Source organism: Equus przewalskii, chromosome 15 (assembly GCF_037783145.1).
Source record: "Equus przewalskii isolate Varuska chromosome 15, EquPr2, whole genome shotgun sequence".
Classification (NCBI taxonomy): Eukaryota; Metazoa; Chordata; class Mammalia; order Perissodactyla; family Equidae; genus Equus; species Equus przewalskii.
Window position 1 is genome coordinate 52,877,682 of NC_091845.1, and position 26,996 is coordinate 52,904,677.

Here is a 26,996-nt window from a genome sequence, read left to right on the forward strand (position 1 = left end):
TAATGTCAAAGAATGTACTCCTGTTCTTTTCTTTTAGGACTTTTATGGTTTCAGGCCTTACATTCAAGTCTTTAATCCATTTTGAGTTAATTTTTGCATATGGTATAAGATAGTGGTCTACTTTCATTCTTTTGTATTTGGCTGTCCAGTTTTCCTAACACTATTTATTGAAAAGACTTTCCTTTATTTATTGTATGTTCTTGGCTCCTTTGTCAAAAAAATTAGCTGTCCATAAATGTGTGGGTTTATTTCTGGGCTCTCAATTCTGTTCCATTTCTGTGTGTGACTGTTTTTCTGCCAGTACCATGCTGTTTTGATTACTGTAGCTTTGTGATATACTTTGAAATCAGGGAGTGTCATGCCTCCAGCTTTGTTCTTTTTCCTCAGTATTGCTTTGGCTCATTCTGAATTTGATGTGCTTTTTAAATTTTTTTACCTGATTTGTAGTTGTTCTTACCCCCTACAAAATCTGCTGTTTCCATCTAGTTCATTATTTCTAGTCACCAGTCCTGTGAACTTGGAAACTAGATAATCAGACTTCTTTCTTTCTAAAAATGTATATTAATTTAGTAATAAAACTTGTGTCTATGAAAATAATCCATAATCAATCTATAAATCAAAATTGGGGCAAGTTTATTATGAGCCAGGTTTGAGGACTATAGCCCAGGGCCTTCCTTCCTCAAGGAAGGAAGGGCACCAAAGAAGTGGGGTGTACAGAGTGCTTTATACCATCTTGAAACAAAGAGCATACATCACATATGACAGGAATATCTCTTTTACTGCTGTCATGAGATGCTTAGCTGGCACAGCAGGTCGGTGGTCCGCAGGTGAGTGGTCACAAGGTGAGCGCAGCAGGTCGATAATTAATCCTTAGTTTTTAGGAAGAGATGCTTATCCTTAAAGGAATGCTGATATGGGTGGAAGATACATCCTTATCTTTAAGGGTATCATTCTTGTCTTTGGGACATCATAAATGTTTAAAGCAGATGTACAGTGCATGCTCAACAGGCCATGACAGGCCCTTTTGGAAAAACAAGGTCAGGACAAATGAGTTTTAAACCACATGGCTTCCTTGTATGCTCCAATATATCCTGTTGCTTTTCGTTTATTTATCACTTTGGAAAATTGTGTGTCAACAGGAGTAATGAAACGAGAGGAGGAAGTGATTGATCTTTTATGTTAATATTTTGTGCTTTGATGGCCTCAATTCTGTTTGTCCTCTCCTAAAATACAGAGGAACCGTAAAGTTGTTTACCTTTATTACTCTAAGACCAAGGAGGAGGCAAAGGGGTATGATTGGCAGCAGCTGCAGACCCCTTTGGCTCTGCAGGAAGGGGAGAATTCATGTTCTCCTGTGCACTTTAGTGACGTCTATTTAACATCTTATTTCTAAGCAAGCCCCTTACTATTTTACCTTTATTATTCTTATTATTATCCTCTTTTTCTTTTCTTTCTCCCAAGTTAACATTACAAATACTCATGAATCGCGTGTGGTGAGAGCCATTTAACCTGGAGAAATGGACCTGTGTCTTTTCCATTTTAAGTCCTGCAGGTGTCTAAATGTCTTCTTTCAGAGTGTAACAAAGGCAATATTCCACCTGGGTTTATTGTTTTCAAAGGAACTTCCAACCAAATTTTAAAAGTTTCAAAGTATGACTTAGTACAGCATCGAAACTTTCGCTTTAACTTCTTATGAGAAGATTTCATTATCTGGAGAATCTAAAACAGACAGACAGACATCTGTCTCAGTAATGAAGAAGTGGGTCAGGCATTTCCAGGAACCTAACATTTATTGGAACTGTTAGCACTTTGGTGATAATGGCAGAGCAAGGAGTCTACCAGGGGTCAAGCCAGGGTCAGAGAAAGTCAGATTTTGTTATGGAACCGTTTCAGCTGGGACAGTGCTGGGAAGCCCCAGAACGTCCTGGGCTCACTCTACAAATGCTTGGCCCCGCTGGGCTCAGTGCATTAATGAAGAGTATGTCTGCTTTTAGATCACATTCACAACATGTGCATACCCCAGCTTCCACTAATCATTGCAGCGTAACCTTCTAAAGAGAAACAAAAATCAGAGTGTATATACTTTTTGAAAATGGAATTTTTTAAAGTTCAACTCTTTTAAAGTAATTTTTATAGCATTTTCAAAAATCTCTTTCTTATCACTTTATTTTTGATTGAAGAAGGGAATGCAAATATTTCATTTTTCTTCCTGTGAACAGTATTCTCTAAAACTCTTAAGCCAGGGGCAGAGGAGCATGAAGTATTCTTTCAGAGGGCTTCGAGTCACCTCTTCAGTGAATTTTTTCTCAGGCAGAATTATCAACCAGTATTATCTAATGAGGGCTGCTCGGTATATACTGAATATCACTCTGCTGAATGCTGAGAATGTCGCCTTGAACAAGATGGACAAAGCCTTTCCCTCCATAGAGTCTATGCTGGGAATAGCTATAAACCAGTAACCAAACAAATGATATGAAGTTCAAACAATGATAATAACTAGAAGAAAAAGAAGAGATGAAAGGGACAGTAAGTGACTTGGAATGGAAGGCCCAGTGTTAGAAGGTGACCTTGCCCTTCTCTCTGAGGAGGTGATGATGGAGTTGAGACCCCAGTGATCAGAAAGCTTTAGGCCTGGGGGAGCAATCTTTCAGGCCTGGGGAATGGTTAATGTGCAGGGGAGACAAGCTTGGTGTGTTAAAGTAATGCGAAAAAGTTCAGTGGGGAGCTCAGTGAGCAAGGGGGAGAGGGGCGGAGGCAGGGCAGAGAGGAAGAAGGCCTGGATCTGTGGACCGGGGAAGGCGGTTAGAAGCAGGAGGCGTAAAAATCATCTGATTTTCGTTTTGCTGCTGCTGGAGCCTGGGTCCTGGAGTTAACAGAGGAAGTCAGGAGACCTGCGAGGAGGCTGCAGTGGTCTAAGACAGCACTGATTATGACTTAATTTAGAAGACTGGGGTCCCGGCCTGTGGCCGAGTGGTTGAGTTCATGTGCTGTAGTTTGGCGGCCCAGGGTTTTGTCAGTTTGGATCCTGGGCATGGACCTAGCACTGCTCATCAAGCCATGCTGAGGCAGCATCCCACATGCCACAACCAGAAGGACCTACAGCTATAATATACAACTATGTACTGGGGGGCTTTGGGAGAAGAAAAAAGAAAAAAAAAGATTGGCAACAGATGTTAGCTTGGGGTCAATCCTAAAAAAAAGAAGACTGGCTGTGACAGTGGAGAGAAGCAGAGAGATTGTGCTCTGATGATGAAATTACATTTCACCAGCCTCAACTATGTTGTCCAGTATGACAGCCACTAGCCACATGTGGCTATTTACACTTAATTTAAATTAATTGAAAGTAAAAATTCAGGGACTGGCCCCATGGCCTAGTGGTTAAGTTCGGCACATTCCGCTTCAGTGGTCTGGGTTCGGTTTACAGGCACAGACCTACATCAGTCATCAGTGGCCACACTGTGGCAGCAACCCACATGCAAAATAGAGGAAGACTGGCACAGGTGTTAGCTCAGGGCAAATCTTCCTCAAGCAAAAAAGAGGAAGCTTGGTGATGGGTGTTAGCTTAGGGCGAATCTTCCTCAGCAAAAAAAAAAAAAAAAAAAAAAGTGAAAATTCAATTCCTCCTTCACACTAGCCACTTTTCAAGTGTTCAATAGCCATATGTGGCTAGTGGCTATTCTATTGTGCAGTGCAGAACATTCTGTCATTGCAGAAAGTTCTGTTGGACAGCATTGCCTCAGAGCTATGTGCCTGTATGACCTGTTCTTTCCAAATTCTTCACTCCTCTCTCTTGGAAGGACAACCCATCCACCGTAAACTTCGTTTAATGCCCATTCTGTTAGGAGCTGTGAGTGGAGGGAAATTTTGTCCTGAAGAAATTCGTAGCTTTGGAGAATTAACCAAAGCCAAAGAAGACATTAACCCTGAGTTTGGGGAAAGTTAGAATGTGCAAGGCATGCTACCCACAAACTGGAGAGTCATTTGGGTGAGCCAGGAGGCAGAGTTCATATGGGAGCTGAAGGCTCAAAATGGGCCACAGGTGATAATTTGGGGGAGGAAAGAATAACTAGAACAGATCATGCAGTGTCCAGAATTAAAGAAGTGACTAGGAGAAAAATAATACCAACTTTGATCAGCAACTAGGAGCGACAATTGGGGGTTGTCTCCATCAGTCACAGTGCAGACTGGGAAGTGGAGCCATTGTGAGTATTCATTGGTGAGAGTTAGACCTTGCACTAATGTGGGAGGAGCTGGGAAAGTGGAAGTTGGAAGAGGGGTCAGAGATCAAAGGCAGGAACACTACTCGGCCCTCCCAAGCTGGTCAAGTCAGGAATCTCAGCAAGTCCAGCCGCCCACGTCGTGCTCTGGGGAGCTGACAGGGAGGTCTTTGGGACTTGTGAGGCTACGGCACTGTTGCTCAGCAGGCAGCGTTTAGGAAGACCAACTAGACATGAAATAGAGGACACCAAGGGCGAGCTGAACTCACAGGCGCCCCTGGTTATATCAGTCCCGCGTTTAACCAAGATAACCCCCCAAGGGCAATGGCTGCTGCTTCCCTTCCACCTTACTAATCTCAAGCAAGGTCCTCTTTTGGCCAACTCTAACCCAAAACCCTCTGGCAAAGGGGATTCAGGGAAACAGTTCCAGGTGGACATGCTTGATTCCTCACAATGCATGTGAGGGACCGTCTCTTGGATACTTAGGAAATGGAATTTTAGGGGTGAGAAGGGACCAAACCTCTATGTCACTCACCTCGCCATTTGGTCAGGAGTTGGCTTGACCTTGGTTGGGACCCAGTGTGCAGCCCGTGTCGCACAGGCGTTCTCATGTGCTGCTCACAGAGCACTATTCCTCACCCACCTTTGCACCATCTTCCCCCTTGACTGCAGGAAGTCAAGCGCTGCCGTTCTCTATTACTGTGAAAACAAGGCACCGGCAGATCTTAAACTGATAAAAACCTGGTAAAGCTGTCATTGTATATACCTTTAGGATGGATCGAGATAGCATATCCCGTGGTAAAAACAAGAGTAAAATCGTTCTGAGAACTGTGAAACTGTCAACCTTTTTCTAAATGACTTAATCCAACAGGCAGGTGTCGTTTAATCACTGGCCTCCTTTTGTGGGCATGAGAATGCCACGATCTTTTTATTTTAGGAGTGTGAGGAGTGCTACCACTCACAGAGCACCTCCCCAGGGCCAGGCACTGTGCTGACCCCGAGATCTGCATGCACTGCTTCCTTCTGTCGTCACTGTCCCCTGTTACCGGTGGGAATTGGGACCTGCCCAAGATCAGGCAGCCAGTAAGTGGCAGGACTAAGATTTGAACTCAGGGAGGGAATTCAGAGGGAGCTGGAATAAAGCGGACACGTGGAGGCTGGGAAATACCCAGAGGTAGGCAACTAAGTAGCTCTAGGATAAGCGACTGCAGCTGTGTCATGGAGCGTGCTGGCACTCAGGGCTGGCCAGGTGGTGGCCATCCTGGGCCTCCACCAGGTTCCCCCAGTTATGTTTCAGCCACTGTGAGTAGCAGTTTCTTTCCTTCTTCCTCCCTCTCTTCCTTCTTGCTTGATTCCTTCCTTCTATCCTCTCCTACATTTTCTCTTTCTCTCTCGTGTGTGTGTATGATTTCCCTCCTTCACCCTCTTTCTTTCTTAGTAATGGAATGTTCCATCTGTTCAGCCAACTGTTAAGTCTTACCCCATGAGCAAATCCTAGGACATGCAGGAAGGCTGTGCAGACACACCCAGACATGGGCCCTGTTCTCTAGGGGTTTCTCCTCCACTCTCAGTTTTGTAGGGAAGCAACTTGTCCTACTCTCAGAAAGTGTCTTTGCAGCTTGTAGGGCCAGCTCTGCTCCTTGAAGCAAGTGTGGAGTCCCCATCCTCACTCTGATGCTGCTGTGAAAACCGTTAAAACACAGCAGTAACAGACACCCAACTGAGTGGGCCCGTCTCTCCCTCCCCCAACCCCCACATGCTACTTGAGAGATTGTTTGGGGATGGCTCCTGGGACCTGTGTGCACACGGGCTGCAGGCCTGTGTTCATCCTGTGCACGCAGACAGCGTGGTCAAGACCCTCTAGGAGGGGACAGCAAAGAAGGAAAGCTCATCTTCCTGAGGAGGCAGCTCGGCAATTCTCCTCTGTGTCCAGAGGAGTCAGGGAGAAGATGGTATATGGAGACAAGCAGTCCCCTGGGGCCCAGGACGAAATTCAGAAACTTGGTGAAACTGCCACAGTGCTGTCCAGTACTGACATGTGTGCCTGCTAAAGCCCGTCAGAGGGACTAAACATGTATTTTCCTGAATCAGGAGTGGGTATCCAGGGCAACTTTTTGTTATTTCTCCCACCCAGCCCTTGCCCAACTTGGCCAGTCATCTCAACAGGATGCTGGAACCAAGACTGTTGTGGGCCTGCTTCTCAGGTCTTGTGTGTGGTGGGAGAGCACCTTGATGGGGGCATGTCCCGCCTCCACCAGTGCTGACCTGTGTGCATCAAGGCTGTCTCGCTCGTCGGGGTTGTCAGTGCAGCTGGGGTTGATGGTTTTCTTGTTCTCTTTCTCTCCAGGGGCAGGTGTGGATTAATGGCTTTAACCTTGGACGCTATTGGCCAGCACGGGGTCCCCAGATGACCTTGTTTGTGCCACAGCACATCCTGATGACATCGGCCCCAAACTCAGTCATCGTACTGGAACTGGAGTACGCACCCTGCAGTGACAATAACCTAGAACTGTGCGCTGTGGAGTTCGTGGACAGGCCGGATATCGGTGCGTCTCAAACCCAAAGTCGTCTCCCTCCACACCTGTCTATTCAGGGCTTATGACTAGATGGTACAAGATGACTAAAGGCTGAACCCTTTGGGGTTCTAGCCTTGCACATACCTCATATATCCCCCTGGTAATGCCAACATTCACTGAAGAGTCTGATGGGAAAATAAATTCAGTATGTGTGTTTTCGCCTGAGTTCCCCTGCAGCCTTGCAGTGCCTGACCCGCCACCATCAGGGGCCACCATGGATGTGTGATGGGAGGTAGCCCAGGAATGCACTGACGTGTCTGCAGAGCTGGGTGGAAGCTTTCAAGGTGTTTCTGATTTTTACTTTGCAAGAATCTTGTCTCTTTAGTCAATAAAATTTGTACTCAAATGATGTTACTGTTTTTAATGTGAAGCCGGTATTAAATTATATGTTCTGATTTAAATCATAACTAGACTTGAGTGGGCTGAATAAGCCACTTCACTAACTTGAGGTTCAAAGGAATGGAAAAGAGCCTTGGTTTGATCTAGTGGACTACTGCTTTTCTGATTCTTATTTGACTTCCTTTTGAATTTCTGTATTTACTAGGTAGCCCATAAGTGCAACTCAAAACGATTATGCAAACGATCTAAATGATCAACAGTTGGAGGGTGTACATGGTGTGGTTCATCTGTACTCTGTAGCCACTGAAATGGTAATGTAGATCTGTATTTATTTATATGAAAACACTTTCATGGTGTGTTGTGTGGAAAAAGCAGATTACCTTAAGTTTGATCCCATTTTGTGTTTAGCCATAAAAACTGCACACGTCCACACACTCAACACAGGCCTGCACACACATCAGTAGACACATACACGTGAGTGCACGTTCTGTGCACGTACATAGATATACAGGGACATGGCATTGCGTAGTATGCATGTCCTGTCCAGAGCAGCAGCTCTCATTTGTTGAGCCCTTGGTCTATACCATACCCAGTTCTAAGCATATTATATATTTAATTCACTCACCCCTCACAAGAACCCTGAGGAATGTTCTATCATCTTTTCCGATTTTCCTGGTCACACAGCCGTAGGTGGTAGAGACAGAGTTTGAACCCACGTAGTCTGGCTCTAACGTCCAGTGACACATCACATACATAGTATATCAACATGTGCTTCTATTCGCCTAGGAAAAGACTGGGACAACAGAAACAAGAAATGTTAACATGATCCTATCTGGGTGGAAAGTGTTTGAGAGTTACCTTCTCTTTTTTGTTTATCTGTGCTTTAAATTCTTTACAGAGAAGATGCAAGTTTTTTTAAACGAGGAAGAAAGGAAAGATTTTTGGTGCTAATCTACAACATGTTTTCGTGGGAGTGTATTTTTCCTTGTCTCCTTGACATCGGTAATGAATATCTGGGATTCAACAGGGAGTTTTCAACTCTGGTTGAGCCAACTGCAAGAGGCATATGTGAGTTGACAGAAACTGAGACTAGAAGTTTATTTAGGACTGTTTTCCATACATCTTTTTCTAGATGTTCTGCCTCGTTTGGCTTTTGGGCATACCGTAGGGTGAAGGAGATGCTACATGGACCCACGACCTTGTTTCATGACTCTTCGTTCTACTACTAAGTTACTGAAAACTTGTAAAATACTACTCAAGAACTAGGCCAGTGATAAGCTTTGGAAAGACATGTGAGGTGATTCTTTTTAAAGCATTATGTACATTGGTAAACGGCACCACCCCTATATCAGAGACCAGCATGGAGTCTCCAGAAGGCTCAGGCAGTGAAGTGGGATCGCCTCGTCACAGTGTACACTTCCCTTCGATTCTCTCATAGGATCTTCAGAACCACCCTCTAAGGCAGGCAGCGCTAAGCCCATTTTACAGATGAAAACATTTAAAGCTTCAGGGAGAGGTGGAGCTGGGTTCCAGTCTGGGCTCTCTCCATCCAAAGGCAGAGTGTTGTGTCTTGTCAGTTTGAGGGAATCATTTGGGGTTCTCCTTCTTCAGCACCATGACATCACTTGTCCAAAATGTCATGTCCTGGAAAACGGGATCTTAATCCATAAATAGTACCACCCTGGACTCTACTCACAACCTGTCCGACTCTCCATAGCGCCTGTGAGGGGCGTACATTTTACCTTCTGCAATGTCACTCTTAAAACACGATGTGCCTTGGTGACTCCTGAATTCGTAACTCTGTGTATGGATGCTATCTCTGAAAATAATAAGGGCAAAACCTTTATTGCCTGCCATGTAAACCTTTGATGAACATTCAAACTGTTTCCAGTTTCGGGCTATTATGAATAATGCTGATCAGAACATCCAGGCACGATTCTTCGTGTGGCCATATGTCTTCATTTCCTTTGGGTAAGTGCCTAGGAGTGGATTATTTAGTGATGTGGTAAATGTATGTTTAACTTTTTAAGAAACTGCCAAACAATTCCAGAACATCTTTCTTGAGGCTGGCAAGGAACAAAGAAGAGGCGGAGACGCACTGGGCAGAGCCCTCTCTGTTCCAGAGTTAGCGCCCCCTGCGTCCTCTCTGTCTGTTCCCTGCTCTGCCCCTTTCAGTGTCTCTCTTTGTCTCCGTTTCTCAGCACATTGAGTTTATTCAGAATGAAATTGTTTAGTGCTCATCTGAGTTTGGGTTTTTTTCGTTGTTTCCCCAACAAGCAATGTGTCTTCTGTCAGATGACACAAATAGGAAATCATCTTGTGTGGTGTTTGTTTCTTGCTTTTTGAGAAAAGTCATTTTCTGAAATCACGTTTTCAGTCAGTGTGAGGGATTCTGTCTGGTCTGTGGTAGAATAGACAGCTAATGTGGACCAGTATCCGTGGGCTGTGAGGAAAGTCCAGTCAATGTCCAGAAAATTGGAGTGAGGTGGTTCTGGGTTGAAACTCGGCCCCTGCTCTTGGTCTGACTGGGTGTTACTTTCTGGGTTGTCCCTTGCCCTCTGGCCGCTGGCCCTGAGGTTTAACTGGACACCTAGCAGCTATCTGGTTATCTGTAAATGCCCAGTGAAGATTCTGAACTGATTATCCACCAGACAATTGCTCTGTTTGCACCACAAGGGGCTTTCCCAACATGTGAGGAAACCTCCCATGAGCTTCAGCCTCTGAACTCCCAAGCCAGCAGCACTGTCTCCCTGGGTGAAACAAGACAAGCCCTGGGACAGAAACGCATTCGTGCTCCCCTCCATCACTTCCCATTGGCATGATCTCAAGCAAGTGATTGACTTAGAAGCCTCAATTTCCTCATCTCCGAAGTGTGGTCCCCACCTCATGGGATTTTAAAATCAAATGCAGTAATCATAAAAGCACCTCACATGGCACTTGCTGGTTTGATTCTTTCCTATGACGTTCCTCCACAGAAGCCAATAAATGATCATCTGGAAATCTGAGGGACAAGGGGGGAAGAAATGCCACCCAGGACACACCATCCTTTCCCCAGATCCCTTTGTGTTCAGTTCAACAACTTCATTCCCCCGATCAGCCGCCGTGCTTGGCTAAAGCTTGCAAAGGTAAAGGAGACAGTCTAGTATAAAATATGGATGCAGACCTGGGGGCGGGGGGCACGTTCCACAGAAAGGGCGAAGGTGCGTTTCCGTCAAGACCCTCCAGCATTAACCTGACACTACAGAGGGCTCTCAAAACTTAAGTAGGGCCCTTCTGCCACAGCAGCCACTGAAAAACAGCAGCCATGGCTTTGTGCTACCCCATGATTGTGGGTCTTAACAAGGGCCACAGGGTGACCAAGAACATGAGCAAGCCAAGGCACAGCCGCCTGGCTGGCACCTCACTAAGCACACCAAATTCATGTGGGACTTGATCCCAGAGGTGTGTGACTCTGCCCGGTGTGAGCGATGTGCCACAGAGCTGCTCGAGGTCTCCATGGACAAGCAGGCCCTCAAGTTCATCACAAAAAGTGTGGGGACACAACTCCATGCCAAGAGGAAGCAAGAGAAGCTAAGCAACATCCTAACTGCCATGAGGAAAGCTGCCAAGGCTGTGAAGAAGGCCTGAACTCCCTCCCCGCTGTGTGCGTATTGAAACTGTTACAGAAAAAAAGAAATTAAGCAACTTTCCAGGGCTAACATTGAATTCCTAGCCCAAAGGGCATTTCTCATCATTGTGTGCTTTTGCTGGTTGTCTGTTGGTGTCTATCAAACCACTTCAATAAGTTTCCTTAAGTGGCATGAAACGGCTATTTTGTAATGCACCTGATTCTGTGGGTCAGGAATTCAGACAGCGCAACAGGATGGCCTGTCTTTGCTCTGTGACATCTGGGGCCTTTGCTAGGTACCAGAAATCATCTAGAGCTTCCTTCTCTCAAATGTCTTGCATGTGGACTGAGATGATTTGAGGTCCGAGCTCAGCTGGGACTGTTAACCAAAGCATCTACACATGGCCATTCCATGTATTTCTGGCTTCCTCCATGTGATAGCCAGGTTCTGAGAGGGCGTGTTCCAGGAGGGACTTCTGGAGAGTAAGCATTGCAACAGAACCAGGCAGAAGCTGTGTGGTCCTTTAAGACCTAGATGCAGAAGTCACATAGTGTCACTTCCACTGTACTCTATTGGTCAAGGCAGTCACAGCACACCCAGATTCAAGGGGAGGGAATGTAGACCTCAGCCCTTGATGGGAGGAATGACAAAGAATTTGCGGCCGTGTTCAAAAACCCTCATAGGTACACATAGTACTGTGTTGTAGCACAGTCGGTTTAGTATATTTCTGTCCATTCCCCTAAAAGTCTGAAAACCTGGTGAGTGTGAATGGAGTCCTATTCATCCTTGGTCCAAGACCCCATTGACGAATCACTGTGCCTGGTCCACAACAGGTACATTTAGCCTGTGTTGAATGAATCGGATCCTTTGCCTCTTTTGTAGATTACCTAGTCCCTGGTAACCCAGCCAGGTATTAACTAAAGAGGACTCTGAACCTAGACTAGAGATCCACTATGTAAACCACCCACCAGCCACAGTATATGGCAGTGTGAGGTGATGGGTGCTGCACTTAACACTCAGTCTCGTTTCCTTCTTTATTATCTTTGGTGAAGTCTTTCAATTTAGATTCCTGAGCAAGGCGTGCAGTCTGTCCAATTTCAACTTTGCTTTAACTTTTACTGAGAATTGGGATCTTTTTCCCAGGGTGCCTTAGCTGTTGTGGTTCACCTGTCCTCTTTTCCATGGCCTTTGAAATCATGAAGTGTCCCAAGAAGTGCCAGTGAGGAATCCCCAGGGTTTCAGGTCTTATCGCTTTTTAAGATGATAAGTGTGCTCCTCACCTTTTAACAATTAGTGTAGATTTTTTTCATTTACTCAATAAATTTTCATTCAGTACTTACTCTGAGCCCCGTACTACTGAGCAAGGCACATTTCTGGCCCCTCAGGGCCACAGCACACAGATGTGTAAATGCACAATGTGATATTGTGTAAGGAAGATAATGCCAGGGACAAGACCAGAGCGCTGTGAGCATGCTGGATCTAATCTTGGACTTGATGTGGAGTGGAGATTGGCCAAGGTAAGCTTCCTGGAGTTGAGCGAGATAGAGAATAAGAGAAGGAGAAAAGGTAGAAGTGAAGAGGGCAGAAGACACTTCAGAGGGGAAGCAGCATCTGCAAAGATTCAGGGTGTAGAAATCCAATAGAGAATTCCAGAAACTGATGACATGTAGCTCAATCTGACTGGAGTTTGAAGTGGAGAGAGATGAGACTGGAGAAAGATGGGGATTGGAGCTCTCTCCAACCAGGTTATAGTATCCTGAAAAATCTATTATTTTCACACATCTTCTGAAGTTTCTTAGTTTATGACTTAAATTTTGATGGTAGTTAATAACAATATTTATAAAGTACTTTTGATGTTTTAATTTGCACATAGTATCTGTTTTGAAGAAATAGTACAAGTGACATGCAGCCCAATTTGCAGTTTAGGAAAATTGAGAGGTAGGAAGGATTATGATTTACCCAAAATTGGGAGGGCCAAGCTGAGACTCAAGTCTCTTGCCTCCAAATCATACACTCTTTTCCCATAGGCAGGTTGCCTTGATTGATTGGGCTGCAAGGAGAAAGTTTTGTATCCATTTGAGAAAACTCAAAACACAGAAGAATAAATTTTCAGCCATGCTGCCTGGCTTGCTGTCAGGTCATGTGTGAGAGCTGTGGCCCCAGGTTTTGGTGAATGACCCATGAGTCTTGTGTGTGTGTGTGGTGAGCAGAATGGCTAGTACATGTGGGACCCCGGTGGACACAGGTCAGGAAGCAAGGAATCCTCCACACTGGAAGATGGCTTTCTCCCAAGGCCGGGCCTTGGCCTTGACAAAACCAACCATCGCGGAGCCCAGCCTCTCTTCTGCTTTGACTTGTTCTTTGACACTCAGCGAATTCCCCAGGAATTTCGCTGAAAAGTTGCGTGAGCAGCGAATTTCTTCGAAAGAAGCAAGCAGAGAGGCATTACATGGAATTGCAGTTGAGCAGTCAAATGGCAACTCACAGTTTTTCTCTGGAGGGAGCTCTTCCTCAAGATGAGACGGGCTGAAGAGACTGGGAGTGGGCGGAGAGGCACTGCAGATTGACATCAACTCAAGCTCTTGGGATGATAAGAACTCACAACTTTCCTTGTGGGTGACCGGGCCCGCTCTCTGCCCTGCTTGGTACACACCAATATGCATTTGCAAAGAACGAATACGATAAAGTACTTGAGAAACCACACTGAAGAGTTAATTTGTAGTGGATCAGAGGTTCTTGGGCCGTTCCCAGAGCCCCCAGGGACCTTGAAGAGTTTTTCATGGTTTGCACTCCAAAATTGAGATTGCCTAGAATCTAAATGCCAAGTCTGTCCATTAGACGGGATTTTTGCAGTACTAAATAAATATCTACAAGAAAGAACAGCTAGATGGAAGATGGTTGGGTAGAGGACTGGTTTTGCCTATCTTTCTATTAAAAAATTCTGTGATTGCCTGATAAGCTGATAATAGGCAAGTATTTATTGGATACATCTTCCAGACCCTGTCCTGAGGTCATTACAGATTCATGTCAGTCTCATTACAAACTCTACTGAAGCCAACCTGGTTAAAGATGGGATTCTGCTTGTTCAGGAGGATAGAGCTGGAAGATAGGAAGAAAGGAGACTAGGATAATCATCTGATTTTTCCCACTCCCAACACCAGAGTTTTACCTCTTAATAGATAGGGAGGAGCCACCCATCTCGTATTCAAATAGAACAATGCTTTTGAGAATAACCAACTCTTCACTCATATAAAAATACAGTACCCATGTTACCTATGTAGTAACATGTAGAATGTGAATACCATACAGCGAGAGTGAACCAAACTTTCAGCGCCTGCTCACTGAGCAGGACCCTTCAACATCATCTTGGTCTCAACTGCTCCTCTTTCTGTTGGTACCAAAATTCTGCCTTTTTCTGCTCCCATGTTTTTATACACTGGAATTGTCTCTTCTTCATTTCAGAGATCCTATCACTTAAGTCCTTGGTCTTTGCACCTGAAAAGTCCCCAAGATCCGTTCTTCATGGAAATATTATTAATCTCCAATATGCTCTACAAAAGTACTTATAGGCTGTATCTCTGTTAAATCTAGGACAACCTTCAATCATTCATTCATTCATTCAACTATTAGGGAGTACCTAATACATACTAGGAATTGGGGATAAAATGGTAAACAGTTTACAACCCCCTCTCTCAATCTCTTTTTTAAAGAGTATAGAGCTACTACCAGTAGCAATAATAATAAAAACAGGGCCCATGCCTTCAAGAGGTTTATAGTCAGTAGGAGAGGTAAGTAAACAGTTTCGATGCAGTCTCATGGGTACCCAGGACAGGACAGCACAAGTGACGGAGCAGCACAGGAGGGGTTCACAGTCCAGGCCCAGGCAGTCAGGGACTCTCTTACAGCAGAGCATAAGACAAGGATTCGGGTGCATGTGGTTTATAGAGGGGCTGCTCTAAGGGGAAAGGGAATGAGGGAAGAACATGGGGCAGGGGAATAAAGATAAGCAAGGACACTACCTTCAACTTAAGACAACTGTTTATTTAGTTCACAATTCTGCTAGGCAGTTCTGTTCTGGCCCAGGCTCTGCTGATGTTGATTTGGCTCACTCCTGTGTCTGAGGTCAGGCAGTAGGTCAGCTTGGGCTGGCTAATTCCAGAGAAACGCACACATATTAATTGCACCACAAAATTGGTCTCACCTTGAGTCAAGGGGGCCAGTCTCTTATACTCCCCCCATGTCAGCCAGCCGTTGGCTGCAGGCTGCCACTGAGGGGGAGGAGAAACTAGTTATGCTATGGGAAGATGGTGGGGAGGTGGCCAAACAAAAAGAGAGGAGGGCATCTGTGAACTATTAGCAGGCAATGCTCACCGAAGCTGGGGACCATGTACACCAGTCCCTAAAGGAGTTTTGGGTAGGCCATCAGCATCTGCTATAGATATCTAAATTGAAACCTGAAGGATGAGTAAAAGTTAGCCATGAGAAGGGTGGGGGAAAAGCATCTGAGGTAAATTTAACAGCATATGCAGATAGCCAGAGCTAAGAGAAGGCAAGACCATTCACAGAAATATATATGACAGGGCTGGAGAGATCTGAGAACACACGAGGCCACAGTGAGATCAAGGAGCTAGATGTGAAGTGTCTTGTATGATTGTATAATGAGGATAATATTTTTGGTGATTTAGACCAATATTTCTGTATCAGTCAGTATAGGCTCAGTTATGTTATATACAAACAACACCCAAGACTTAGTGGCTTAAAACAACAAGATTCATTTCTCATTCTTGTTACATGTCCTTTGCCAACTAGTTAGAGGTCTTAGTTCCCTATTTGTTTTCACACTAGGACCCGAGCTGACAGAGCAGTCACCACCTAGAGCATTCCTTCCACAAAGCAGGCAAAAAGGAAGGTGGAAAATCACACACTGACTCTTAAAGTTTCCACCTGGAAGTGATACCGAAAAAAAAAAAGACTAATTTAAAAGCATCGTTAGGAATAGAGAGTCACCACAACAATAAGGAAATTACTATTCATCTAGAAGATATATCAATTCTAAACATGTATGCATAAAATAAAATACATAAAGAAAAAAATGATAGAACTACAGGGAGAAATTAACAATCCTCTATCATAGAGCATTGAGAAGCTGATAGGCTAGTAAGAAAGAAAGATGAACAAATCATTCAGAGACATTTTTGCATCTGAGGATCCAAAGTAAACTGACAGTAAACCTGAAAACTGTTTTTGGATGAGTTCATGAGGCCAGGCGCACAGAAGTCAATGCCTAGCACTCATCAAAGTTGGGAAGTCTAATAGGATACTGACCCACATTAATCTGGGTGGCTGCAATCCTCAGGGTAGGAGTGGAACAAATGGTAACCACCCTCCCTTCTCTGAATTCCCAGGGAATGTATGGACAGGTGCCTTGATGCTGAGCGAGGCAGGAATAACTGCCAACCCATCCCTGATAGGCTGTGAGTACAGGCCAGCCGTAGTGAGGATTTATAGTCTCAATTTGCATCACGTATAGTCCAATAAACTTCAGGCAATGAATTAAAGTGTTTCACAGAACCAATAATGCCTCTTCATGTCTGACAGAAGCAAACTCAAAATCATCTTTGGAACAAGGGCACTTTCATTCTACATCTTGGGAAATCCCCCCAAATAATTTTCAAGGTCAGAGAGTAGTCACAGTCAAATATAACCAAATACACAAGAAAACAAAGCAATATAAACAGGAACTAGCAGAAACAAACACAAACAGGCTTTGTATATTGAAATTATGAAACATATTTTAAAATAAATATTCTTTAATATTTAAAGACAAATAACATTGAAAATATCTGCAGGGGATGTGAAACTCTATGATGAGACATCACAGATTTGTAAAAGAACTAAATAGAACTTTTGGAACTGAAAAATAAAAGAGCCAAATTTTAAAACTCAATGTATGGTTTTGGGAGCTGGTTAGACATGACAGAAAAGAGAATTAGTGCATTGGAATATAGATCAGAAGAAATATAGAATATAGCATAGAAAACAAACAAATAAAAAGAAAAACATGGAAGAGAAGATGTAGAGACATGGGGGATAGAGTGAGATGATCTAACATATGTTTAATCTGAATTCTGGAAGGCGAAGATAGAATTCAGCAGAGGTAGTATTTGAAGAAATAATAGATGAGAATTTTCTAGAATCAATGTACGATGTCAGTCCATATATTGAAGAAGTAAAACTTCTTAACTATAGTAAAACTGAAGAACACCGGCAATAAATAGAAGCATCTTAAAAGTAGTCAGAGAATAAAGATTACCTTTAAGTAGGTGATGGTAGACTAAAAGGAGACTTCTCAAAAGCAAAAATAAAAGACCAAAGACAATAGAATGATATCTTCAATGTACTGAAGGGAAACAACTGCCAACCTAGAATTCTTTACCCAATGAAATTATCTCTCAAGAATATTGGCAAAATTAAGACATTTTTTGAGAAGCATAAACAGAGTCTCATTGAAGGATGTACTAAAGCACGTAACTCAGGAAGAAAGAAAGTGACTCTAGAAGGAGAGTCTAGGATGTGAAAAATATCAAAGAGCAAAAACAGTGGTAAATCCATGCATAAATGTAAACAAATATTACATTCATGACACAGTAGCAATAATGGCTGGGGGACCTCACAATGCTGAATCATAATACACGAAAACGAGAACTATGAGACAGGGACAATAGACATAGGTTAAAGTCTTTTAGTTTTTTGTTGTTGTTATTTTTTAGTCTGGAGGCTTATTTTGGTAATATCTGTAATAAGGGCAAAGGTAAATGATTTCTTTTGAACTTTGAAAATGTAAATATACTCTCTCAAAAAAAAAGGCAAGAAATGAGAGAAAAAGAAACCTGTAATAGGTAGTACAAATAGAATCCATGAAGTAAGATTTATACACAAATATATCAGTAATCACATTAATATAAATGGGCTAAATACAACAAAGGACCAAGATTGCCAGAATGGGTCTTTTATAACCTATCTATTGTCTGCAAGAAACCAAATTGAAACATAAGGATACCAAAAGGTTGAAAGTTGAAAGGTGGAAAATGCAAATCAAAAAACAAATAAACAGATGTACTATTAGTATCTTTCAAGATAAAAAGAGATACAGAAGCTCTCTTCATAATGATAATTTTTTTTAAGATTGGCACCTGAGCCAACATCTCTTGCCAATCTTTCTCCTCCTCCTCCCCCTCCTCCACCCTCTCCGTCTCCCCCTCCCTGTCCTCCTCCTCCTCCTCCCCCTCCTCCACCCTCTCGGTCTCCCCCTCCCTGTCCTCCTCCTCCTCCTCCCCCTCCTCCACCCTCTCTGTCTCCCCCTCCCTGTCCTCCTCCTCCTCCTCCTCCCCCTCCTCCACCCTCTCTGTCTCCCCCTCCCTGTCCTCCTCCTCCTCCTCCTCCACCCTCTCGGTCTCCCCCTCCCTGTCCTCCTCCTCCTCCTCCTCCACCCTCTCCATCTCCCCCTCCCTGCCCTCCTCCTCCTCCCCCTCCTCCACCCTCTCCGTCTCCCCCTCCCTGTCCTCCTCCCCCTCCTCCTCCTCCTCCACCCTCTCCATCTCCCCCTCCCTGTCCTCTTCCTCCTCCTCCCCCTCCTCCTCCTCCTCCACCCTCTCCGTCTCCTCCTCCCTGTCCTCCTCCTCCTCCTCCACCCTCTCCGTCTCCCCCTCCCTGCCCTTCTCCTCCTGCTCCTTCTTCTTCTTCTTCTCCCCAGAGCCCCCCAATACATAGTTGTATATTCTAGTTGTAGGGCCTTCTGGTTCTGCTATGTGGGATGCTGCCCCAGCATGGCCCAAAGAGTGGTGCCATGTCCATGCCCAGGAGCCAAACTGGAGAAACCCCAGGCCGCCAAAGCGGAGCATGCGAACTCAACCACTCGGCCACGGGGCCAGCCCCCCATAATGATAATTTTTAATTCACCAGAAAGATAAAAATATTTCATATTTTATATATATAACAACGTGGTCTCAAAATACATGAAGCAAAAATGTATAGAATTACAACAAGAAATAAGTAACAGACTTAAAGTCACACAGCCCGTCAGTAGCACAGAGAAAATGAGGGTTCGGGCCTACCTCTCCCCTATTCCCTTCCCTCTCATGACTGTCTTAGATTCATCACATGTAAGGTTACTTCAGCTGGCCAGGCAAGGCCTCCGTCGGGCAGAGCTGCCTCTCCCTGCCGAGCTGTCCCAAAGAATATTTTGCTTTGGGTTTGTTCATCCATTAAAAGAAAGAGAAGAAAGAAGGTTTGGACTTTACGCAAGACTGTTACAGAATTCCCATGGCGTCAGAGTCCCATGCATTCGTCTGTTGCAGGAGTCTGCAATACAAGAGCTTATTTCCCTTCTCAACTCTCGAAACTTAGAAAATTTTTTTCTTTCTTTTTTTTTTTGATTGCTGTTATTATGGAAAATGGTGGGTGAGAATTGTTCTTTTCAACTCCCACTTAAAGAAAACAACATGTCTCGTAAAATCCTTCCATCTTCATGCTAAATGTGCTAAGAACCTCACGATCAGTCTCTTTGGGACAAATGCTCCCCTCCAAAAAGAGCCTGCTGTTTTTCGTGCTAACTATGGACATTAAGGCAGTTATTTCACCTGAAGTTCTTGAGATAATGGGCAATTTCCTGTTTTGGCAAAACTTGTTCTTAATACTTTACCTTTACGCTCCTGTCAGTTTAACTGCTGTATCGTAATTGATCATCATGGGGCTTCTGCAGCGTAGTCCTGTGCTCACGAAGCAACAGTTAATGACAACAATAATCGAAAAAGAAGAGAAACTTCCATCTTTTAATTAGGCAAAGGACACATAAATAAACATCCAGGGCACTGTGTCAGAAATTCAGACCTGCGGATTAGGACTATGTTGGCAAAATATTCTGTGAGCCTTGGGGGCAGAAGAGGAAATCAATAGGACAGACAGTAAACTCTCACATCCTCTAAGAGCTAGGCTCTCCTGAAGCTTATTAGGCCAGGGGCTATGGATTCCTTCTCAGGTTACATTCCTCTCTATGGCACTTAGCTCGTAATATTGTAGTTATTTATTTACCACTGAATGATAGAGCATTTGTGACAAGTACCATATGATTTTCATTCTTGTATCCTTGGCACCCAGTACAGCACATCTAGCCTGTAGTAGGTCCTCACTCAATGCTTCCTGGATGAAAGAATGCTTCTGTGACTTCGCTCACAGACTGAGAGTGGGTCCACGTGTTTCCAACATGTCTAACACAAATGTCAGCTGAGGTGTCCTTCTCTTTAAAAATCTAGATGAGATTTCTCTTTAAGACCTTCCCAAGATTTCTGTGAACCTCTGGAACGCTTACTTTCTCGTAGTTTCCTCCGGCTAGACATTCTGCCTCTGCTTCCACTGAATTAGTTGAGTTCATGAACCACCTCACCATCCCACACATTCTTTTGTAGTATCTTGACTCAAATGTGGAACTGAGTCCCTTGAGTTTCACAAAAACCTACCCACATTGGGCCTTTGTATCTTTAGAATTTTACAGACACTTTGAAGAGACTGGGGACAAGGGCCAGTCTACATTGCAGCAACATGAGCTCAGTGGTATTAAATAATAAATATTCTAGTTTGTACAAGACATTCTACTATCATCCATGTGACTTGGACATCCTTTTATCTTCACTTTTCTCCTCTTCTTTGTCCACTCTCACCTCTGAGTTTCTAACAATTTTAAAATTAAACATGTCCCGCCTGTATTCCTGAAATGACACATGCTTGCCTTTCTCCTCCAGGTCCAACTTCTTAGGAAGGGGCGTGAGATGCATGAGGCTTCCATGGGCTAAGGGGGAGGGAGAGAGGAGTCAGAAGAAAAGCAAAAGTTCAGATGCTACTGAGTGACCCTGAGAGAAGTCCTGGCATTGCCTCATGGCCAAGCCCTTGGGGTTGGGAAGCACAGTAGAATCCTCAACAAGGTTTTGAGCTCTGAGCAATTAGGGTTTTGAGCCACCTTTCTCAAGACCAAGCCTGAAAAGGAAGCAAGATCCCTGAGTTCCGCATCACGGTGCAAGGGCGGAGGCAACACAGCATGGCTGTCTGCACGTGGACCAAGGCAGCCTTCAAAGGTTCCCATGAGCCAGACATGGAGTGGAGAGCCGTAGCGTTTCCCATGTCAGCTAGAGCAGCATGAAGTAGCAAAGGCTCAAGACAGCCCCACTAAGCCTCTGAGGCCGCAGAGTAGATTGGGAGAAAACATAGCGTTTCCTGTGTCCCAAGAGGAGTGCCAAAATATCTGAGAAGTAGCTTTGTGGAAGTCCTGTACGTGAGAGCAGAGCAACTCAGCAGGTCACTTCATGGATTGATGGTTAAGGCCCAGACAGGAGGAGGTGCATCTCAGCAGGTGCTGACATCAACAGACGACAAAGACCAGAGTCCCTTTCCCAAAATTGCAACACCAAATGCTAAGGGGGGAAGGGAGAGTGGGTGAAATGCTCAAGTGACTGAGATTAGCTCCTGCCTGCTGGAAGAACCGCTTCCAGGGAGCAGCCCGCAGTAAATTATTTGCGCTAGAATCCCTGTCTTGGGTTCTGCTTCTAGGGAACCCAAGCGAAACTCCTTCCACTTAGCAGCTTAGAGTCACAGTCTAGAACCAGGTCTTCTGTTGGTGGTTTGGATCTCAAGTCCTGGAGTGGCTGAGAGGTATCACAGATCTGATCACTGAGCCATGCACTTGGGGCTTAGTTCAAATCTTAGTTATGACTTTGTGTTTATCCTCCAACCTAACAAGGCCTACAGCTGCCAACCAGCCATTCTTTTGCCTTATTTCAGAGGTGGGGTAGCCTTGTCCTGCCATAGCCTCTGGCTTCAAGCCCCCCATAGTGTATCGAGCAGAGTTACCCCATAGGATCTGAATTTTTGGCATCTACTGCCAGCTTCAGGTCCCAGAACCCAACAGACTTGAGGTCTCAGCTTTGCTCACCACTTTTGTTTCATTTCCCAGTTCTGGTCCTCTGGATTAAGAGATGCTTAATCCTAGCATTTTTCTGCAATATTTTTTTATTTACATATAATTTGCATGCCATAAAACATGTAGGCTTTTATGTGTATAGTACAATAAATTTTGACAAATATATCTAGCTGAGTCACCCACATTCAATAAGATATAGGAAATTTCCAACACCCAAATTATTCCTCTGTACTCCTTTGCAATTGACACTCTACCACACACCAGAGGCAAACACTGTTATAATTTTTTCTCCATAGATTAGTTTTTGCCTATTCTAGAACTTTGTATAAATAGAACCATACCATAAGTGCCCTTTTGTGTCTGGCTTCTTTGGCTCAACATAACGTTTCTGAGGCGTATCAATGTTGTTGCATACATGGACGATTCCTTCATTTACATTGCTGACATCGTGTGCATACTCCAAGTTTGTTTATCCATTCTCCTGCTAATGGACAATTGAATTGTTTCCAGTTTGGGGCTATTATGAATAAAACTGTTATAAACATTCTTTTATCAAACATTTTTATTGAAATATAATTCACATAACATGAAATTTACTCACTGAAAATGCACGATTCAATGATTTTAAGTATATTCACAGAATTGTGCTATCATCACCACAATCTAAGTTTAGAAACTTTTCATCACCCCAAAAAGAAACCCCACACCCATCAGCAGTCACTCCCCATCTCCCTTTTCTCACAGCCCTAGGCAACCACTAATCTACTTTTTGCCTCAATAAATTTGCCTAATCCAAGGTCATGAAGATTTATAACTTTGTTTTCTTCTAAGAACTTTACAGTTTTAGTTCTTACATTTAGATCTGTGTGAGCCACTTTAATTTTTTATAGTAGTCCTCAATAATTCTGACGTAGGGTCCAACTTCATTCTTTTGCATGTGGATATCCAGTTGTTCCAACACCAGTTGTTGAAAAAACCATTCTTTTCCCCCATTGAATTATCTTGCCACTGTTGTCAAAAATCAATTGACCATGAACATGAGGGTTTATTTCTGGACTCTCCGTTATACTCCCTTGATCTATATGTCTATCCTCATGCCATACCACATTGTCTTGATTCCAGTAGCTTTGTAGTAAGTTTTTGAATTTGGAAGTGTGAGTCCTCCAACTTTGTTCTGCTCTTTCAAGATTGTCTTAGCTCTTCTGGGTACCTTTTGTTTCCATATAGGATCAGCTTGTCAACTTCTGCAAAAATTTTTTTTAATTATATAGTACTTCAGTTTATTAAATAATGAGACAAGGTTTATGCCACATATTGCAATGATGTTTAAATAAAGAGCTCAAAATATAAAGGCATATGAAAAATTTATGTATTTTTGAGGAAGATTAGCCCTGAGCTAACTACTGCTAATCCTCCTCTTTTTGCTGAGGAAGACTGGCCCTGAGCTAACATCTATGCCCATCTTCCTCTACTTTATACGTGAGACATCTACCACAGCATAGCTTTTGCCAAGCGGTGCCATGTCCACACCCGGGATCTGAACCAGTGAACCCCAGGCTACCGAGAAGCGGAACGTGCGAACCTAACTGCTGCACCACCGGGCCGGCCCCTATGAAAAATTTATAGTCTTTGCATAATATATACTATTTCGAGCACATAAATAAATATGAAGAACAGAAGCCATTTGTTATATCATAGATCAGCAACATTTACTATCAATAATTACAGAATTCGACAAGCAAACGAAAAATTCCATTTTCTTCTTTTTGGTTATAAAAGCTAAAAATCCTTTTGCTACATTTAAGCAATATCCAATGGGGCAGGAGAACTTGTAGCCACACCGCGGAAAACAAGGGGATCAAGTCTCCCAAGCCTTTAACTTCTTTCTTGGTCAGAAGCTTCAACAATGGCATTAACCCTTCAGGAAGCAGAAAAACCAAAGCAGGGTAAGATCCTGTTCTACAAGGTGTTTCATAAATCTACACTGAAGAAACACTAAATTTTTGTCTCAAAAATGTGCTTAAGTTTCACAGCAAGGTTTGAATTTCTTTTCATCCTGGTATGAACATGTACCTAATTTTAATAAATTGATATAATGAATATTGCATGGTCTTCAAAATGAACTTGCTTCTACTGTTTTAGAAATTATATGTACACTTAAAAAACAAATTTTCTACATTATAAAAAGTGGTTGATACAAAGTAATCCTTTAAACTCAAGGAACTCAAAAGTGAACGCCTTTCTATAGAAAGCCCTTACCATGTTAATGGAATGTTTTGGTAAGAGGAAAGAACTCTCCTCTCCCTAAAGACATGGTTTGGTACCAGGAGAGAAGCCTGAAGGAGCCTAGCATCCCAGAGTCACGTCTAGAGCTGCCCAGGGAGATCTGAACTTTCACCTCAGTCTTTAAGCAACTAACACCTCCACACCACTCCACTTCCCCTTCTTTCTTCCTTTCTCTAATGACTTTGTCTCGGCTCTTTCTTTTGAAAATAAAATTGTGCTTCACAAAACCTTTGTCAAAGTCAACATTAATAAAGAAGGCAAGCTGAAAGTGACTGGGAGGAAAATTGTCCAATCTGCCAAGGAAAACCTGCATCCCATCTTTCTATTCTGCTTCAAGGGAGGAAGCAGCCCAGGGGCTAGAGGAGCCGGGAGGTGCCCGGCATATACGCACATGTTTATGCCCTGGAGCCCCAGTTAGTACGTATTGAATGTTGTCCTCCAAGAGGAGAACGGAAGGTACCCAAGCAAATATGTTCCCTCTCCTGGGCTGTCTTCTAGAAGTGCAAAGTTCCTGAGGCTCTCAGAGTCATTTTTTATTTCGAAAAGCAAAGATGAAGATGAGAGAGAAGAGGGAGAATGATTTATCTCGTCTTTAGAAGAAAAGAAGAAAGGGAGCTATTACACACCTCTTATCAGAAACTAGATAAATCGGTGCAGCACTGAAGAAATAGCTTTTAGAATTTCAAACAAGTATTTTCCATCCAAAGTAATTCAGAAGTCCAAGACAGGAAATATTTTAACAAACATGACCTGAACTAAAGCAAAAACTGGGAAATCTGGAAAAATCAACTCTTCGATTCACTTGTAACATTTTGCTAGAGAAAAGAGAATAAAATCTTAGCTTATACAGTGCTCTTTCTTTCACAAGGCCCGTGACAAAGGGCTTCACCCGGGATTACAATGAGCAGCCCCTGAGAAATTGACTCTTCTGTACACACAGGCTGTTTATTCTGGGATGACAGCTGCATGACAGCATGATGTAAACACACTCACTCTACAAGTCACGTAGTAGCAGCTACTGGTTTCTTCATTTGACCCTTAACATCAATAGATGTTATTATTCCCATTTTACAGATTGGGAAACAAAACTTCGCTAAAAATCAAAGAGCAAACTACTAACATTACCTAAGAGAGAACCTGAACTGCTTGAAACACCTCCCATCAACACGGACCCTGTCACCCTCAAAACCAACACATCTCACCATGGTGGGTTTAGATGTCAATATTTTGTAACAATTCCAAGTCTTCAAAGGCTTAAAATCACTTATTATAAGTGAAAGATCCTGCCAAAATAGGAAATTACAAAGCAGTGCAGTGTTCCAGGGATCTAGTTCCTGCACTGTTTACACCTGGGGTTGAAAAGTCCAGGTCTCCATGTGTGAAAGTTCTTCAGCTGACAAGAAGCAAAAGCCCCCAGGAGTTCAGGGACAGTAACCCCCTCTTGGAGGCTCTATTCTCTGCTTCCAACGAGCTTGTTCAGAGCAGCCCCGTCTTCCCGGCTCAGAGCTGCCAGGCATCAGGCACTCCTCTCCCCTGAAGAAAACAGTACACGGTTCCTGATCTTGCAAGTTTTCTTTAGCAAGAAACATGCATTTCATATGTTATCTTTGCTATTGAAGGGCACTTTAATGGTAAAGTCTAGGGTTTGGGTGTTACAGTTGATGCCATTAAATGTCTGACGCAGAGCATCTGACGCCAACACACAGCAATCTGAACTAACTCAGTCTTCATCTGTTGCTCACACCTCAGGATCTGACGTGCCAAGCGGTGAGAAGCAGTGTGAAACACAGGAAGCTTTACTGTTTCCGAAGTGAGCATTTTCAGAGTGCTGCCTCATGGAGCCTGGACTTGTCACAAATCCAGTTTCTTCAGCCGCTCACATGTCACAAAGAAAATGATGTTCCAAGGTCCAAGTCTCAACCAATTTGGCCAAAACCCTTTATATAGAGCAAAAAGCCCTTCATTCTTCCAAGTCTGTAACAAGCAATCCAGGGTACCCGTGTAGCCACAGCATGTGCCATCTCGAAGGACTCTCTGATTCATCACAGGTGTTCTCACAACTTCGACAGGGTTTGAGGCCAGGGCCCCGGCCAGACCTCAGGTGAAGCTTGAGAGGAAGTGGGTAGACACAGGGTCTCCCATCAGGCCCCAGAGGATCAGATGCTTCTTGGCGAGGTCGCAGACCCGCAGCTCCAAGCCAACAACAATAGGAGCCCTCTGAGCGGTAAGGGACACGCCCTTCCACAGTCCTCTCGGTCCCTCTTGCTGGTAATTGTTAATGAAGCTGCCTATCATTCCTCCCTGAATGCTGCTGCTTTGTGCTTGCATCCGTATTTTCAAAACATCAGTTGGATTAGCAATGGCTGAGGATAGGACTCCAGAGAGAATTCCACAGACCACATTTATCAGTAGAGTCTCACCTTCTGGGCGTTCGACAAATAATCGCTTCAAGCTCTGCTAAGTGCCTATCTTGACGGTGCCATAGGAAGCCTGGCGTAGCATCGCGGGGGCAATCCCGACCTACAGCGCTTTCAGCCCTTCCTCTCGGCCTATCGTCACGAAAGCATGCAACACGCCTCTGTACCGGATTTCTTTCAAGTTGGCGTCGTTCGTCTGCCATTGAATCTGGAGCCACATCTTGGTTAAATCAATTGGGAATGTACCGCATTCTGCCGGGATGGAGGCCAGCCCTCCGTACACAAAGGGCTTCCGGTTGAGGGCCGCCATTCTCACCACTGTCCCCGCTCCTTTGATTCATGGAAACATGGTCTCCAACAGGGTTTTTCCCGGAGGCGGTGGCGGCGGCAGCCCCGCGCCTCCTCCTCCGCAGGCTCACAGCCAGCAGCCGCCCAAGAGCTGGAGAAAAGGCCGGCGAGCGGCGGGGGCGGCCCAGGAGCCTGCCTGCAAGAACGTTTTTTTAAGCCAGCTGGGATTGTGATAGAGATTTTATTGAATTTAGAGATCAATTCGGAGACTGTTGCCGTCTTTAAAATGTCTGTAA

At 44.0% G+C, this 26,996-nt stretch overlaps 1 protein-coding gene and 2 pseudogenes across 3 annotated transcripts in view; 2 read left to right on the forward strand and 1 right to left on the reverse strand.

Annotated features, from left to right (window-relative positions):
- Positions 1-7,139, forward strand: part of GLB1 (galactosidase beta 1) — a 90,644-nt gene extending 83,505 nt beyond the window's left edge. For all 3 annotated transcript variants that reach the window (XM_070575889.1, XM_070575891.1, XM_070575890.1), the window contains one exon: positions 6,565-7,139. In XM_070575889.1, coding sequence (XP_070431990.1) covers positions 6,565-6,819 — 255 coding nt within the window. In that variant the 3' untranslated portion in view covers positions 6,820-7,139. The remainder of the gene's footprint in view (positions 1-6,564) is intronic.
- Positions 7,140-10,436: 3,297 nt separating this feature from the next.
- LOC139076261 (large ribosomal subunit protein eL36 pseudogene) lies at positions 10,437-10,759 on the forward strand (annotated as a pseudogene).
- Positions 10,760-25,616: 14,857 nt separating this feature from the next.
- On the reverse strand, positions 25,617-26,790 carry LOC103561102 (kidney mitochondrial carrier protein 1 pseudogene; annotated as a pseudogene).
- Positions 26,791-26,996: the final 206 nt, after the last annotated feature.